At 38.4% G+C, this 17,403-nt stretch overlaps 2 protein-coding genes across 3 annotated transcripts in view; both read left to right on the top strand.

The window, feature by feature from the left end:
- LOC110847300 overlaps positions 1-17,403 on the top strand; it is a 38,806-nt gene that overhangs the window by 14,348 nt on the left and 7,055 nt on the right. Inside the window, exon 1 of one of the 2 annotated variants that reach the window (XM_022094220.2) lies at positions 16,878-17,401. The exons of the other annotated variant lie outside the window; for it this stretch is intronic. The gene's annotated coding sequence lies outside the window, so the exon portion shown is untranslated. Of the gene's footprint in view, positions 1-16,877; positions 17,402-17,403 lie in introns of those variants that run through there. 2 annotated transcript variants of the gene reach the window in all.
- LOC118434753 lies at positions 14,074-16,405 on the top strand. Its single transcript, XM_035848905.1, has 2 exons — positions 14,074-14,629; positions 14,706-16,405. Exons 1-2 carry the CDS (start codon positions 14,160-14,162, stop codon positions 15,475-15,477), a joined length of 1,242 nt encoding a protein of 413 aa, XP_035704798.1. The 5' UTR covers positions 14,074-14,159; the 3' UTR covers positions 15,478-16,405.

The following is a 17,403-nucleotide window of genomic DNA, read 5'->3' on the forward strand; positions in this document are numbered from 1 at the left end:
GAAGATGCAAAGTTGGTGGTGATCATCGTTGGGCTACTCCCTTGGGAAATATGCCATTACTGCAGTTAAATGTAGCACATACTTAGTTGTTCATTCAAGTCGAGAGTATTTAGTGGGATCATTTGTGGATTTAGTGGCATTTGAATGTAAGGAAGGTACATTGGAGAAATTCACTGCCAAGACATGGCCCGGCCTGCCTTCCATACTTAACAGGGGTGCACTGCGTACTTGCATGAAATCCTAGCCCTGCCTGCCATGTATTGGCAGTGGTTGACAATGGAAGAAACACAGGAAGAGGCTTTAAATCAAGAAGGGAAAGCAGGCTCGGTCGCTCGGTTAACAAAACCAAGACAGGAGAATCAAGTCATGGGAAGACAGTTCTTGTAATTTCTTGTGTGGGTCTTGAGCAGAATATAAATTTATGAGACGTATTCCTCGTATACTGAAAGTTGACAGGAGAAAGCAGCCAATCATCCACCAACTTTCCTCAGACGTGATGAACTCGCCAAGTCGGTTTGATAAGGGAGATCGCAACTTTTTTGTCTTGTGTAGCGGATAAATATTGGATGCTTTCCTCCATATTATTACCAACTCATTCCTCCAGAGTTGTAGTACACAGACATAATTTGATACAGCTATTTGGCTCATCATAAAATCATGGACGTTCAGAAATCACACAAAATCCTTGCATGCTCTCAGTTATTAGGGGAACAAAGGAACGAAATCAATTGGATTTGGCAGTAAAAATTTAGCAAAAACTCCTGTCTTGCCATATGTACATACGCATTGTATTGTGTAGCATGATTTTGAGTTGTAAGGTATGTATTTGAATTCACCTGGATTGGATGTCATTGATAATAATATCTGAGCAAGGAATATTACGGAGCTCGGATTTTAGATTTGGAAATTCGAAATATTGAATCAGACAAAGCTATTGAATGAATCTGCTGAATTGTTCGATCATCATCTTCTGCATGCCTGGTGCTCATCGTATCTCATGTCATGTCTCAGTCTCAGGGCCAAAAGTCATGTATGTGAAGTCTCTCGGGACAAGTTTCTCATCTGACGACTAGATGAGACCTTCTCAGCATTCGAATTGAACAATCGACTTTCGACATTTGATCACCTTCGCTCTTCTTCCTCTCCTCCTTTCCTTCCTTCCTTCCTTCTTCCGTCCTCACCTCTTTCACCTCCGCCTGCCTGCCCGCCTCACTCAATAGGCAAAGGGAAATGGCGAAATTTAAATTCAATACAAATTCTCGTCTCTATTTACTTGCTGATTATCTTTTGAAATGTGATGTTCAGTTCAACAAGGACACCAATCTTGATCCCCATCGTATACTATACGTGTGTCTACTTTATTGCTCAAAAGGTCTGAGGAAAATGCTTTCTCGAGAAAGTGCTCCTTACACGAATTGGTACATGCATCCACCAAACATCTTGGTGTTTGTACATACATGGATGGATTCATGACAATTTAACAAAAAATATTGTGCTCGGGAAAAGTATTTTTAGTGTGCAGTACATACATTTTCAAAGAATAATTTAAATGTAGACAGAAATGAATTGGTCAAAAGTAAGTTCAAAGTTTAAGTTGAGCTGGTCGAGCAATAAATACAATGGACAAAACTGATGCATTATTGTTGTGTGTAATAAGTAATTAATGTGGAATTGCCATCCAGTGAGGTTCGTTGGTTGGTCTCGCTCCTGAGTCAGCCCATCAAATCAGCGCTGGTAGAGAAAGGTTCATCAACATGATGAGTGAATGGACTGTGGCGGCCTAATCGACGCGCATTTGTTTCGTCCAATTTCCAAATGGAATAATGAAAGTTCATTCCATTCTCATTTGTTTAACTCCACAGGAATCAAATCTTCCGTTTCGGACAGCTCGTGTTGTGATTTTAATCTGAATCTAAATGCAAATCGAAATGGAATGATGGGAGGAAGCAATCCAATTTGGGATGGGTGGTCGTGCGAAGTTGCACATCTCAATCAAAACCCTTAGTTTCCAGATCAGTTATTAAAATCTCACTCTGCCACTCGCTCGGGACTACCCAACGTTCACATCAACGTTAACTACACTTATTACGAACCACAGAAATACTGTCAATGAACGAAACTAACTTTCCCTAAACAACCGCACGGACAAACGAAGGGGAAAGTGTTTCATAGAGCAAGCTTGGCCGTGGTATATGAAGTCGTGGTGGGAGAAGATTGAGCAAAAGTAGGCGTTCTGGATGTTGATTTAGGCAATTAATTTACTCAACCGTAAAATCCATCACGGCCGCTGTGACATGTATCAGCAACACAGACCAACAAACTCCTGGAAATGACCGTTTTTTACTTGGTTTGTTGATATTTACAAATCTGCTTACTTTTTGGTACATATTGTGCGCTAAACTTGCTCACACTTTCAATTTTAAGGATTTAATGCATGAAATGTACGAATGAAAACTTTTACAGCATTGTCAGTATGTTTACCCACCCTTGGTGTTTACATGTACATGACATATCTAGGTATAAATCTTTGTGTACTTTCTTCGAGTTGGAATTTTTTGAGTGTCACCTACTCCATCCACCCAATTATTATTACGACCTACGTGCCCCCGTGGTGGTGGTCTTCTGTCTCTGTGAGAGTGGATAAGCAGGGAAAGACAATGATATTGAGCCGAGGCCAATCCAAATCCAACTTTCTAGGACAGCTTCACTTTCTCTTCTCACCCGGGCCACCTGTGACCTCATTCATTTTGTCAGTTTGTGGTTCTGCGTCGTCTTATTTCTCATCCTGTTGTGCCTTCTCGAACCACTCTCTCCTGACTCCTTCTGATCCTTCTCTGTCATCTCGGCCAGATTTGGGATGACTCAAGAAGGTGCTAATTCCTTCGTATCCTCCTCATCCAAAAGTTCTTCTCTTTCTATCTCGCTCTCTGTCTAAAGTAATTTATGGCCAATCCGGTCCAAACTTTCCCTCATTCTAACTTTCATTCCCAAATGCAGCCATAATTTGGTAAGATGACTTCTTATTAATTGAGGAAGGAAGGGAATGGTTAATTAGCACGTTTACTAAATGAGATCCATTGAGACGGTCGATTTCCAAATACATTATTGTGTTGCACAACATATCTGCTGTGTTGCTGGCTGGTGAGTTTTGTTGGGCTTGGGAATACTAAACCCGAAGCGGTGAAAGTTGTTGGTGGGTAAGACACATAGTCAGCAGATCGAGGCTCTCGAAGAGCAGCATCGAGTATCATCATCATTGGATCCAACCAAAGCAAGTGCACAAGTGGGTAGGGTCTCGTAGTTTAGAGAAATTTGGAAAGAGCCACCAGGGATTACTACAAGTTATTAAAGAGTGCCGTTGGCTGTGCTTGGTGGGCTGTCAGATGCACTCACTTCCTGGAGACAAGAGAAGAACAGGATAAAAACTAATCAAATGAATCCCAAGGCGATACTAAATAATGTCACTCAAGTCAAAACTGTTCCTCTGCCACTCACATCCGCCATGTAGCCATATGGACTTCCTCCGTGGACAAACCCCGATTTGGAACAGTACAAGATGGCAGATAAACAACGTTTCATGGGTAAATAGGTGATAAGCCAGAAGGAGCCACTTACCCAAGGATAACTCCATATCCAATAATCTATAACACTCCAAGGAGATGTTGCTTTTTCTTATGTAATATGTAATATAAATAAGACGAAAATACAGCCAGAAGTGAGTTGCGTAACTTAACTTTGGGCTGGAGCTCTTTTCACCATATACTTATTAGAAAATAAAGCAAAAAAAACTAGAACTGATTGGATGTCATCAGTGTGTTATATGGTTTCTGACGTGGTGGTGGGGTTGCACAACTATAGACTTTTACTTGATACATGCCTGGATACATGGGTCGCTGGGGCCTAGATGGCCATGGAAGGAGGTGTCTATTATGGTCGATGCGATCCATCCACTGTCTGTTGTTTCTGTGCAAGTAATTTATCTGAGTTTGTGAGAATCTTGAGGCATAAAACCCACCTGCACCAAAACCATCACACCAAATCTAGCTGGAGGAGGAATGATACAAATTCGGACGAGGAGAGCAAAAACTCCACACTTGCAACTTTCACCACGATGTGTAGTATCACAGCTCCTTGAATGTACAAACAACTCTTATCCTTTATTTCACGGGGCTTTCCCACATTCTCCGGCATTTGTGTCTCTATTGTCAATTCTTGGTTTTCATTCACATTTGACGGAAATAGTCTGCTTTGCTCCATTTTCTTATTTTATTTCCGTGTATCCCACCCCATGTATTTTATTATGATATCTTTTTTATGCTTATTTTTATTCCATTCAACATCCGGCACTCCTCTTGGTGATGGTTATAGTATGGCCACTTGCTCACCTCCCCAATTCCTCCATTTGTGGTACGTATGTATGTACATATGTACTCCCTCATCTCTTGCACCACCCAACCGGCCACCAATACCAACACAACCATCTGCAGTAGTTGGAAACTTTCACAGTTTTTGAAAGTAAACAAGACGCATTATTCCAAGAAATGCCGAAGCACTAAGAAAGTTATTCAGTGGAATATAATCCTAGTCGATAACTGTCATGGGGCAATAAACAGGCGGCAGGCAGCAATCAAATATGAGCATTTGTTTTCGTGTTGGACTGTCCCACTGAATATCTTTCTATACAAATATCTAATGTACAACTTACTTCTACTTACATACTTCTACTTGGAAGTGAGAGAGGAGTCTGCGGATCGAGTGGGGAAAGAAATTGAAACAAAACGCCAAACTTTCTCCTTCCCTCAATCACATAAGGATGTAGTTGTAGTAAAAAAATAAACACACCGTCAATCGCTCAACACAACAAACTTTGAACATATCAACAATCTCAACATCCACTTTCACATCCATTTTTTGTACAAGATGGAAAAGAATCAAATCTGTACGGAGCAAAATGCACAAAAGTGTGGGTAGCAGCCGGAAACTGATTTACCATCCTGTCCTCTAAGTTTTGTGATGGCAGTGTGGTTGATGTGAGTTGAGTTGATTCGAGCAAGATTGAACAAATCAAAAGGTATCACATACATTTGTACGTACACGTCGATAACATCGAGAATATGAGACTACCCGATATATAAAATCGAAATAAACCTGTCGAACAAAGTCAAAACTGAAAAGTGTGAAGAAAAAGTTATGACAAGAGTTTTTTTTATTATTTCTTAGCAAACAAAACGTTGTAAGGTTTGCTCTCAAACTTTTCCTATTTTTTTTTACTTTCACCATTACAAATATACTTTCACCATCACGTACTGAAATTTAGAAACCTTTTGAACTGCCAAGATTTAGGGGACTGGGAGACAGTTAACAAATACGTGGATTTTAATAAATTAATTGTTTCGTTTGACTGTGTAGTCTTTATTATCTTTGATTTACTGAGAAAACAAAACATTAAATCTGTGTGCACAGAGATTTCAAACGATATACGACTTCAAAGAACTTTATAACACAACTTTTGTTTAACATCTCTCCAACCCAGAAATCCTTCATTCCAGTCAAACTTCAAACGCGAGTCAAGCTCTGCAGCAGATAAGAGTATCGATATTATTCCTTGTGTTGCATGTGTATGTAATGGAATATCATACTTTGCCCCTTATCATTATGAAACTGGGTCCGTCCGACCGTCCGTCCCTGCTGCATCCACTCCTCCCTTTTTCACTGGCTTCCAACATGTGGTATGTGCTTGCCATCGGAGCTGGTAATGTGGATCCGTGAAGTGGTGCAGCTGAAGTGCGACTTGAAAGTGAAAGTTAGAGACGCTCGTTTACTCACAAATGCAGAGAAACGGACTAATGTCGCAGAAATGTTGAAACTGATTCCACGATTCTCACCCTCCTCACGTCCACCCAAACCTCCTCCAAACTACCTCACCAATCCAACTCATTCCTCTCTCCAATTCCAATTGTCTATCACATTTCTTCACCCTCCTAGCTCAACTACACAACTGCACAACCACCTGCACCACCACCAACCAACCTCAAAAACGATCCAATATCATTTCCCCAAAAAACATGTATATCGACTTGGTAGTTATATTTTTATACGTATAGCGCATGAAATATAATGCATGCAATTTCCTCTGGTTGTAGAACGAGAGAGAAAGAGAGCGAGAAGTTTTGAAGGCTTTATGAACGTAGTCTTCCAAAGCAATGCACTAAAAGCTCGAAAACATGGCAAACATGAATATTTCAGTTCATTAAATAGACGTAGGTGGGCCTCAATGATCTCTGAAAACATTGACACAATTGCTGTGCAAACAACTGCATGTGAATGTATTCAATGAGCATTATGACATGCTTTCCCTTTTCTCCTTTTCATTTCATTATCTAATGTTCAATTTGTTCCCAGAACAAGTGTCATCATCATCATTCTCTGAGCGTCCAAATGTGAAAGGCATATTTGGTAACCAATCTCAATCAGAGTAATGAATGTCATGTGATTTGTTGTGATGTCGCCAGTGTCACAAATAAAACAAACACAGGTGAATATTGATCTCGCAAACAGGGACGAGTAAATTAACACGACAGAAATTTTAAAAACAACAAAGACTCGTCAAAACTGTTTTCAATTAAGTCGAAACAGGTTAATCCTCTAATTTTAATTGAATTTTAAAACAGTCAACAAATGGAAAACTCAATGCAGAGTCGCAGTTGAAAGTGGATAAAGTGAAAGTAGTATTTAAGCAAGAGATACAAGTTTATAATGTAAATGGAAATGTGCTTCACGGGAAGCCATTCACGGGAAGTTAATTTATTATACGTTTCTGCTGCAGCAGCGGTGAAGGTGTATTATAATGCCAAGTATTTAAGATGATGGGATGATGTATGAGAATAATAATATATGTAAAAATATATGCATGCACATGTGAAATTGGTTTATTTGCCTAGAGCAGAGTGTATGTAAGTACATATCTACTGCCACAAATGGCAGGACAATCTTTGCCTACATTTTATTCCAGGCTAAGATTTCCACCCAAGATTGTAAATAGATGTCTCAGCTTCTTGTTGTAAGTTTGGGATTGGCTCGAATGCTGTTTCTCTTTCTTTGATATTTGATAAGTTTCTCGCTTAACAGAGCTTTATTTAAGTTAACCCTTTAAGAGATTTCCCTTTAAACTTTTTACTCTCTAAGCGAGCCTCCAGAATACCAATTTCTTCTGATCCAGTTCATCCTCTTGATACTTGATCTATCTGCCTCTCCAACTACAACTTTCATCCCGTCATTTGAATACTATCAACAGATAGGAATGCATATATCCACTTACACGCGAAATGTGTGTGTGGGAAAGCAAGGAATGACGAAGACGTATTTCATCGCATCGCATCGCATCGCTGCTGCTGTTGGTTGGTTGGTTGGTTGGGGGTAGTAATGTCAATTCCCTCTCGGATGGTGTGGTTAGTTAGTTCACTATTCAGTTTATGTGGAGGTAGTTTGCGTCGAGTTGAGATGCAAACTTTTTGCCAATTCTGTCCTTCTGTGGTTTACTTTTACTTTCTTGGTCTCTTACCTACTTGCATAAGTATCCAAGTTAACGAAGTGGAGGAGGGCGAAACGAACGAACGAACGTTGCATGCAGCCTACTCACTTTCAAAGCAGAGCACATTCTTCTTATTGCCTCAGTTTCAAGGAGAAAATATTTTACCAAAGTAAACGAGCTGGGATGGTATACATCCATATGTAGCTGCCTTCCATGTCCCGAATTATCCAGCCCTTTTGCTTGAGTGACTGCATCTTGTTGCCTCATTTTGCAAATGGATTCCTTATTTATAAGTACTGTACTTCTGTCCATGTTCACTCCGAATGTGTATATCACACAACTTGCTGCTTTATGGGTTTTCTATCTTCCTAGCTCTTCCAACTTTCAACACGTGTGTTGGTGTTCCTCTTTCTTCACTTTACTCCTCCTTCTCCTCGAGCCTATGCATTTCTCAAATGCAAATCATTATGTTTTTTGGCGTCTGGCAATACCAATAATAACGCCTGTACGATGGCCGCATTGATATGTACGATCCGTACGTGTGGTTGCACGTGACAATTAATAAATTATGCAAATATGCCTTTATTTATCAAAAAAGAGTTTTTATTTTTCTACTACTCTGCTTACACACATGTGTATGTACTTGTATGAGGATACACACGTATAGTATATTTGTATGTATGAAGGAAGGGAAAGGAGGGGAACCAACCACTTGTAAAAACATGTTGCCTTTCTGCATAAAAGCATAAAACATTTAATGCAGATTGTACATGCATGACTTGAATGGAGAAAGAAGAAAATATGAAGGGATGAACCCATATGGCGGTCGACGGTACAAATTGCGCTTTCATTACTTTTCCCACAACCACGCACAAATATGGTGAAAGTTATACAGGACTCGAATAAATAAGTAAACTTGTGTCGGCCCAGCGACTAAATGGATCCTGTACCACGCCAAACTTTACTTTTAACTAAACTGAAGAGTTTAGTAGTTTATTAGTATGCACTGGTTGGCTCATGAGGATCGGTGATGATGGCAGCGGTGGTGTCAGTGTGGTTGGAATAGTCTGGCGGTGATCCCGTGTCAGTGGTGGTCGGAATACCGTTGATGCTCGTCTGCATAGTTGATGGTGGTGGTGGAGATGGTTTCGGAGAAAGTTGACTTATTAGTCGACACAAAGGAGAAGTCGTCTGTCGTTAGATGTGAAAAGTTGCTTGTTCTTTCTTCAACCCAACCACGATGGGGTAAAGCAAATAGACATGTTACAAATGCACTGATTTATTCGTTCCAGCATAAACGAAGCTTAATTCCTCACCAAAAGAAATAAACGACCATGTGATAAACTACCCCGTCTAATGGTTGCCATCCCATGGATTAGAAGGTGTGGAGCGGCATTTAACTCTTTAAAATTCTTGCCAAGTGAGCATGTACATGAATTACCCTAATTCTTTGATTGTCGATTTCACTGAGAACTCAAACTGTTTCTACGAACTCTACAACGTATGAGAGACTGGGAACAAAGTGAGTGTAGATACGTATTTGCTGAGCGTTTTGAAATAATCATGAAATCCAAACTATTCATTCCACTGAGACGGTTAATTAAGGCACGTTTGTTAAAAATGTGAACGGCTTCCAACCCTGCATGTTTTTCTACGTAATAAAGCTAGTTAATGAGGTCAAATACGAATAAAATACGGTTGAGCCCCCCAATTTTTGTTCACTCGTGTTCTTTCATCCAACCGGGAACAGGAGGATCCATTAGCGTTTAGCCTCACCATTGAGCTAATAAGCTGAGCCAAGAAACCCTTGGAAGGCTGCTGAAGGCGCACAAGTTACACAAATACCAGAACAACAAGGCTCAGGTTGCAGAGTTTAATATGGCATGCATGAGGTAATTGAGATGAGTTAGATAAGTGGAATAATAATTCGCGCAGAAAGGGAAATTTGTGAGATGGTCCCCCGGGACACGGCGTAAGTGAAAGTAAGTGAGGGTAATTTCTCCAATGATTTAGAGACTCTTCTGAAGAGAGACAACCTGCGTTTTACAACCAAGCCACCCATCTAACAACTACCACCATGAGCCCCGTATACAGCTACAGCACTCTCCTAAACTCTCCTTCATCTTTCTCAAGCCATATGCAGCGCGTGCCTCCGTCTGCCTCAAAATAAGGTAAAAGAAGGTCTTTCCTTGGTAATTCGGTGTGCAATTTGTAATGCTGAGCTGAGCATGCATGAGGGAAGGATGGAAGGAAAGGGTGACTTGGCTACGAGCACATAAACTTAGTCTCAAGTATGAACATGAATTAGTGAAATGGTGAGAAAACTAATTGTTCTTTGTGAATTTTTATGAATAATGAACATTTTACGGAAATTTACGACTTTTTTCAACAGCAACACGCTGATCTAAGCGTAAGAGATATATTACAGTGCGCCTGTGAATGCGTATTGCCAACATAAAGTGCGAGAGCTTATTTGAATGTAAATACATATGAATACATAAATGTATGTATGTCTACACTGCCAGGCACTGCAGGCGAGGCAGGATAACATTGTAAAATGACCTGATATGTTGAATTAAAGGGTTTGCGCAATTGGGATGTTGAGGAAGATGACTTAATCTGCAAATACGCAATTTTAATTCCACGCAAGTTCATACTGTAGTTCAACATTGAGTTAGGTTTTCGTCTTGTGAGGGGCAGCATTGCTACATAGTAAATACCTTACAAAAGTGCATTTCATTATTGCTATTTATTCAACCGGTCTGACTTGTGTAGAGATCTTTTTTGTCCAGCGTACAAAGTGAAAAACTAATCTAGAAATGTTTTTGGAAGTAGATGTGTACGAGGTGGGAGGAGGAGGGAAATAATGGCGGTGATACTGCACGATTTTACGACCGGTGTACATATCCGTTTACTACATTGTTTATTTTTATCCCTTTTCCACGCTCCCCTGTCGCCCTGCGACTTTTACTGTGGACTATGAAACGCGTATTAATTAGTCACCTTCTTCCGTCCAATGCTACGTTTTATAGTAACGAAAACAGAATAATCTACTTGATACTTATATTTCCTTACTAAAAGAGAGGCATTTCGGTTTTCGATGATTTTATGACCAAGGTGATTATCCACATGAGTTAAAATTTGATTTTATGTCTGGTTGGTATTTTGGGAAGTATTTCAAGTAAGATCCTTCGGCATCCTCCATGTTGCATATGTTGACGATGAGAATGGTTTATATGATGCAGAGATTAGGTTAAAGTTGACATCAATAAGTGCGAAACTTTTGCCATCCTGTTGGTTTGCAAGTAGATTACCAAATTGGGTGGACCATCAACCTACATTTTTCAATCATAATTGTAGGTTTGTAACGTTAGATAACTCGTTTTACATGTATGATCCAGACTTGGGAAGATTCGGCTACATGGCCATTAATGGGATTCATGTACCCCGGATATGAAGAATATGAGACTTTTTGTACTAATGAGAATAAATGTGTCGGATAAAATCCAGGAACTCAACTAATGGCTTCTAAATTGATACAGATTATCCTCAATGGCTGTCTCTCTGATTTTTTCACACCTTTCACAAACGCCCGAGAATTTTTACGCTTTTATCTGCACTAAGGTAAAATGTACTCAAGTTTGTAAACGAACATGGATTGCACACGTATAATAGCCAAAAATCATGTCAGTTCTGTTGGTGGAGCTATAAGTACAGAAAATTCTGACACCGCAAAACCAAAGTCCTAGCAGGATGAGATTTTTACACAAATGAATGTTTTATGTTTCAAAGGTTCAAAGTGGGAATATTTATGCATACGAATATTGTTGGTTATCTAACAATTTAGTGTTGGTAGATTACGGATGGTGGCGATATTATGAAATTGAGCCCTAAAAATGAATTTGGCAAGCGCTGACGAGGACGGTGGAAAACTTAACTAATTTTGGATTTAATTTGGATCTGAACCAATTGAATTTTCCAGATGTTGTTCTACCTCCGCCCAGTTCCGTTAATTAATTCATCAATTAATTCATAGCGTTCTAGATATTTTGCCCACGATTCCACTTCAGTCGACTCTGATCCGACGCTTGCAGTGATGCGTATTCAAGCCATGAACTACAGGAGTGTATGTGTATTATGCATACAAAAGCTTGAGTTCGAACCAATTCATCCTATGAAACATTTAATTTTTACTTTAAAATTAAATGAATTTATACAATTAAATAAGTTTAAAAAGTGTAGCGTGGTGCACATTAAAACTCATAGATTTTATCCAAAGATTATTCTTCGCCTGTAGTCATACTAAAAATCAGGATCAAACCAGCTTTCTAGTTCACATTTATGCAGAACATTGCTGCTGCTAATTGATATTTGATTGCATTAGTCGAAGCAGTGTGCAAATAAGTAAGCACTGGAAGTTTCCCATTGCTTAGGGAATTCATTAAAGTTAAGCCACCAGCAAACTAAAGTGGCAAACTTTATAAATCCGCGAAAGAATTGGGGAGACAAAGTACATAAGCGACAATTTATTTACCCATTTGCCCATTATTAGATGAGGTAATATTAGATTTGCTCCTCGGTGCTGTAAAAGTCAACCCTCGAAAGAAAACAGTTCTGCTGTTACTGCCAGAAAGGAGAAAGTCAAAGTCAACCATTCACTTTATCGCCATCACCCAACAAACCCAGAGCATAATGAGCTGCGTAGTTTAACTGTGGTGAAAAGTGCAAACTGCTCGGTTTATTGGCCCAGTTTAGTCTACCAAGTGGCTATTCAGTCTCCGGGGAAAGACCACTTTTCTCTACCCTTTAAACCCCACAGTGCAATGAGGAGATCTATGTTTTGCTGATGCCGTAACGCAAGGCGATCTTTGCTTTTTTGTGCTATGCGTAGTTAATGTATGACATTTTCATACCTACAACAAAATACAAGGTCCCCCTCTAAGCTGCCAGTTGGCAATATTTTAAATTGCATCGTCTTCATGCATGTACCTGCACCCCGAAAGAACAACAGAGCTGGACCGCAAACGTTGTCTCTTGAAATTACCTTTCTAGACGTCGTAAAATTGGGGGAAGTTTTATGAGCACGGGAGCTACAGGGATATCTGTGTAGAACATTTGAATACTGCGAGGGCAGATAGTCAGGATGTTGATTGTTGAGTCGAGCTACACCATTTCCTTCAATATGGGACCAATGCTAAGTTTTTATTGTATTCATCACCATCAAGTCACGTTTATTTATCTATTTTATTTCCGTCGTTAACCCAAATATGCAATGATCACATATATTGTTCAAAAATCAACTCATCATGCACATAAAATTCACGAAATTCAAAAAATTTATTTCGTTCGTCTTTATTATTTTGTTTTTATAGGAAAGGGTGAAGCTGTGAACGAAAGAGCAGTTCTACATATGCATCCTCGCATCCACGAAAGCAATAAATTATTTTATATTTATCATCAACGTTATACGCATCCTCGGAACAAAAAAATATGGGATGTATCCTAACCGCAAAAAAATTCATATATTTGGATTTGTATTCAAACTCCCAAGAATGAAGCATAAAGGTTTGGTTCATGAATACGCAAAGACTTTTGGTGAATTGCTTAACATTTGACAGAACATTGATGACGGGCATTGGAGGAAGTGTAATAAAATATCATGAATTATTGATTGTATCTGACAATCTTGCTGTGTGTATTGCGCTTTCGCTTTCATGTTCCAGTATACGAACATTTGTAAATACGTATCTACGTATGTATCTAGTCCTCAGGATTCAAATCACATAATGGTTGCAACAAAGCAAAACAAGAAAAAGGGGAAAATAATGGAAATTGAGAGGACAAGAATGTTATATGAATTGTTTTATTGAATACTTAAGAATTTGCTAATCCTGCTCATTCTTCGCGAGGGTTCCCAGATTCAAATAAAAGGCAACAATTTATGTACATGTGACATTCACAATTGTATATGCATAAGCCACATTTTTATGTATTTAATATGCATTCCACCAATTCAGTGACATGAACTACAAGGAAGATTTATCTGCGAATTTCCTGTAGCTATACTTTTTTTCTGCTAAAAAATTGTACATGTATGTAGTTTCATGGTTGATTTGAGGTCGCATGATTTAAGCCAGTATTTGATCAGTTGTGTAAATCTCATGGGTATTGCATAGTGGTCATATTATACGGTGAGATCGGATGAATCCAGTTTTAGATACAGGGTTCATAGCAGAGTGTTTTTGTGTGTTATAATTATTTGTCACACAATCGAGGGAGCTCCTAGGCATTAACCTGAAAGAATTAACCTTCCAAATATCAAAATATGATATGTAATTATTTAAGTGGTTGAAAGATTTCTTCGAGTGCTATGCAAACATACATGAATTTTTTCACTCAGCTTCATCTTCAGCAAGTATTTGTCCCTTGTATAATTTGTATAATTCTTAGAATGATAGAATGTGTAAGCAAAGGTTTAACACCGTGTCTTTTTGCATTGGTTAAAAACAGTGTTTTAGGAACCCTGATTTTTAGGAGGAATTAGTAAAATGTGCGAAACAGCCGTTGAATATTTGATTGATTTTTTCACCCGTTACATTAATCATTTGGAGAAAGTTGTATACCTATAATGAAAGTAAATCTAGATAAACCTACATTTGTGTTGAATAATAAAAGTTTGCTACAAGTTCTACCTGCACAATGGAGGCTATTCCAGACCTTTATAATGTTGATAATTATGGTTATAGTGACCTGGATAACCGACCAGTTTGGCTACCTGCAGGCCTCGAAAATTTCATTGCAGTTAATGTTGACTCGGGAATTTCACTTTGAATCGGACAATAACGTTCAATGTGCTGACAGTTATCCAAACTGTTTCAATGCAGATATTTTACACCGATTAAACAATTCTGTAACAAACCCAAGTTTTTATTCCAAAAGAATGGTTGTTCCTGCACCTGCCATATATTTGAAGCTTCACGAAGGAATAGGAAATCAACTATTTCAATATTCGTGTGGTTATGCACTAGCGAGAAAGCATAATTATCCTTTGTATCTCAATGTTCCCGACCAACTCGTCTCAAGTTCATCTTCTGTGAGGTACATAGACCATCTTCCATCCGATTTTACTTGATCAAAATGAGTCATTTCACATTCGTTGTCGTCCATCATTTAGACCAAACCCAGCGAAAGTACGACCCTTGCTGTCCCTGCACTCCTTTGACATCCCACTTCACTTGAACGTGGTGAATGACACTTGGAAATTTGATTCTTCTCCTCAGGAACTTGATGACCGTACAATACTCGCAGGCGGTTACAATTTAAACTCGATCCTGCATCCCACCGGCCTTTGCCAATCGGAAACTTTCTTTTTCCCAGTCAAAGAAGAAATATTAACCTTGTTTCAACAAAAAGCAATATTGTCAAGAGCAGTGGAAAAGTTGGTGGGTCTCATCAAGAACTCGGAAAGTGTAGCTGTTCAAATTCGCCAGGGGGATGTACCCGATGGGAATCGGGTGCCACTAGCTTATCATAAATACGCAATGAAACATATTTTACAAGAGCTAGGCCCCACCAGCCATCCAACATTTTTTATATTTTGTGAAGCTGAGGAAGAGGTTGAGATTTTGAGACAAGAATTCAGTCCCGAAATCATACATCAAAGTCAGCTACATTTCGTATGCGATACAAATGCGTTGAGCTATCAGCAGTATTTTTATGCCTTATCGAAATGCAAGCATAGTATTATCTATAATAGTTTTGGGTGGTGGGCTGCTTATCTTAATACAAATTTAGAGAAGTTCGTGGTCGCGGCGCATTTTGACCCAGAAGAGATTGAGTTAATGTTTAAAGATCCAAGGGAGTCGTTTTATATGAAATGGCAGTTTAGATATATGTATTTCCCAATTAATTGGCATGTCGTAGATATAAAAACATTAGATGTGTAATCTTTACTATGATGAATAATCTTTAATATGATGAAGCACTGATTTACGCAGGGCTGTGGTACTTAATTACTTTTGTACTTAATTACTTACTTAATTACCGAACTTGAAGTAATTGGTAATTGATAATTGATTTCAATTACTCCGGTATTTGTCAAAGTAATTCTGTACTTAAGTACTTGAAGGACCTGGAGTAATTAAAATTGGAAGTACTTAATTACTTGGCCAAGTAGTAATTAGTAATTGAATACTCAATTACTTTGATCAATTACTTAATCGAACATACTTGGAATGAAATACGACAAGTCTCCCTCTCCCGAAGAACTCGAATTATGTAAATATTTACATATCTTTTGTTGTGAACACTTTGGTCATCATTCCCATTAAGCTTTTGCACTTCAAGCTAATTACAATTTTATATTACAATTGTTTCAACTGGCTAGGTTCCATGGGCTGCAAAAATTATCTAAGCAATGTCGTTAGTCAGAGTCAGGTAAAATACAATAGATAGAAATGTACGCATTAACAACTTTAATGTTATAATTGTGGAAAGAAAATGCCATTATCTCTCTGGAGTAAAGATCCGCGGCAATTTTAAACTTTTGGATCATATAAATGAACTGTTTGCTGTACCAAGATATTTATAAAAGTTTTATCCTGTTCGAAAATGATTTTTTTGGTCGAAAGTTAGCCTTTAAATAGCGTTTAATTAATTTGAAGTGTGATTATTAAGTAATTAGTAATTAAGTAATTGACTTTCAATTACTAATAAGTAATTGGTAATTGAATTCAATTACATGCTTGCAAAGTAATTGTAATTGATAATTAAGTTCAATTACTGGACAAAGAAGTATTTGTAATTAGTACTTAATTCCAATTTTCGCAGACGGAGTAATTAAGAATTAAGAATTAATTACTTCCATTTGTAATTGAACAGCCCTGGATTTACGTACGGTTGTGAATTGTTTTAGAAATACTTGTAGCTGTGAAAGATAATATATAAAAGTTGAAATATATACCGTAATATGAAATCCAACGAGAGTTTGTACATTTCCTCTTTGATTTTGAATTTACAGTAACTCTCGTCTTGTCGTGATTTTCTTTCTTTGATTTCATTTAATTATCTTTAGGATAAAAGGTTGGCAAACGCTACACAACGATTAATTCAATCAACATTTTGCGTGCATGTCTCATTTCAGCACAATGCATACTGAACAATTAATTTGAGTCGACACTTTATACACGTCAGCGTAATATAGTAATATCAATCACAATGCCTTGATGACACATACATATGTACATAAATGTTGATCATCTGCGTATAGTATCTTATTTTTCTGTCACATAATCATAAACATACGCAAGAGTTACGATATGAATGAAAGAGAAATGTCCGAATGAGATAAGCTAACTGATTTGACTAACATGCAATGCTGACCCAAGTTTCCAAGTTGCATTAGTTTATTTATCGAACATCTCTTGAACCATTTAAAAAATCGAGAAGCAGAAGGACAAGAATAATAAATATTTACCAGCACTAGACTAATTTAATTCAAAAATAGGAATGAAGGGAAACCGAAATCCCAATGTCGCGGGTTAGTCACTGAAGTGCTGCGACGACACGCGAACTTGCATATGCACATCATCGACATCAAGGTTGAGTACAAAATGGTTGATCACATCGACACTGAAGGTGCGCCAAGATAATGAAAGCCCATCGAGAAACTGAAATAATGAGCAACCCAAGTTCATTCTGGACCCCCCGTAAAAGTTTTTTAACCATCATCGCAGTTGCAGTGTTTGTCTGTCTTTACACCGTAATCCTAAGTGATTACAACGTACACACAACTGTTTTTCCAGTATCCCCCCGCCTTGAAAAGCTGCACTATAGTACTCAGGCTGGAGGAGCTGCTAATAATACGTTCAGGT

The sequence above is a fragment of the Folsomia candida genome, unplaced genomic scaffold, assembly GCF_002217175.1.
Source record: "Folsomia candida strain VU population unplaced genomic scaffold, ASM221717v1 Fcan01_Sc003, whole genome shotgun sequence".
NCBI classification, from domain to species: Eukaryota; Metazoa; Arthropoda; class Collembola; order Entomobryomorpha; family Isotomidae; genus Folsomia; species Folsomia candida.

Coding starts and splice junctions, on each gene's coding strand:
- LOC118434753 (XM_035848905.1), top strand. CDS start 14,160: ATGAAAGTAAATCTAGATAAACCTACATTTGTGTTGAATAATAAAAGT. Junction 14,630..14,705: donor TCAAGTTCATCTTCTGTGAG/GTACATAGACCA, acceptor TCCATCATTTAG/ACCAAACCCAGCGAAAGTAC.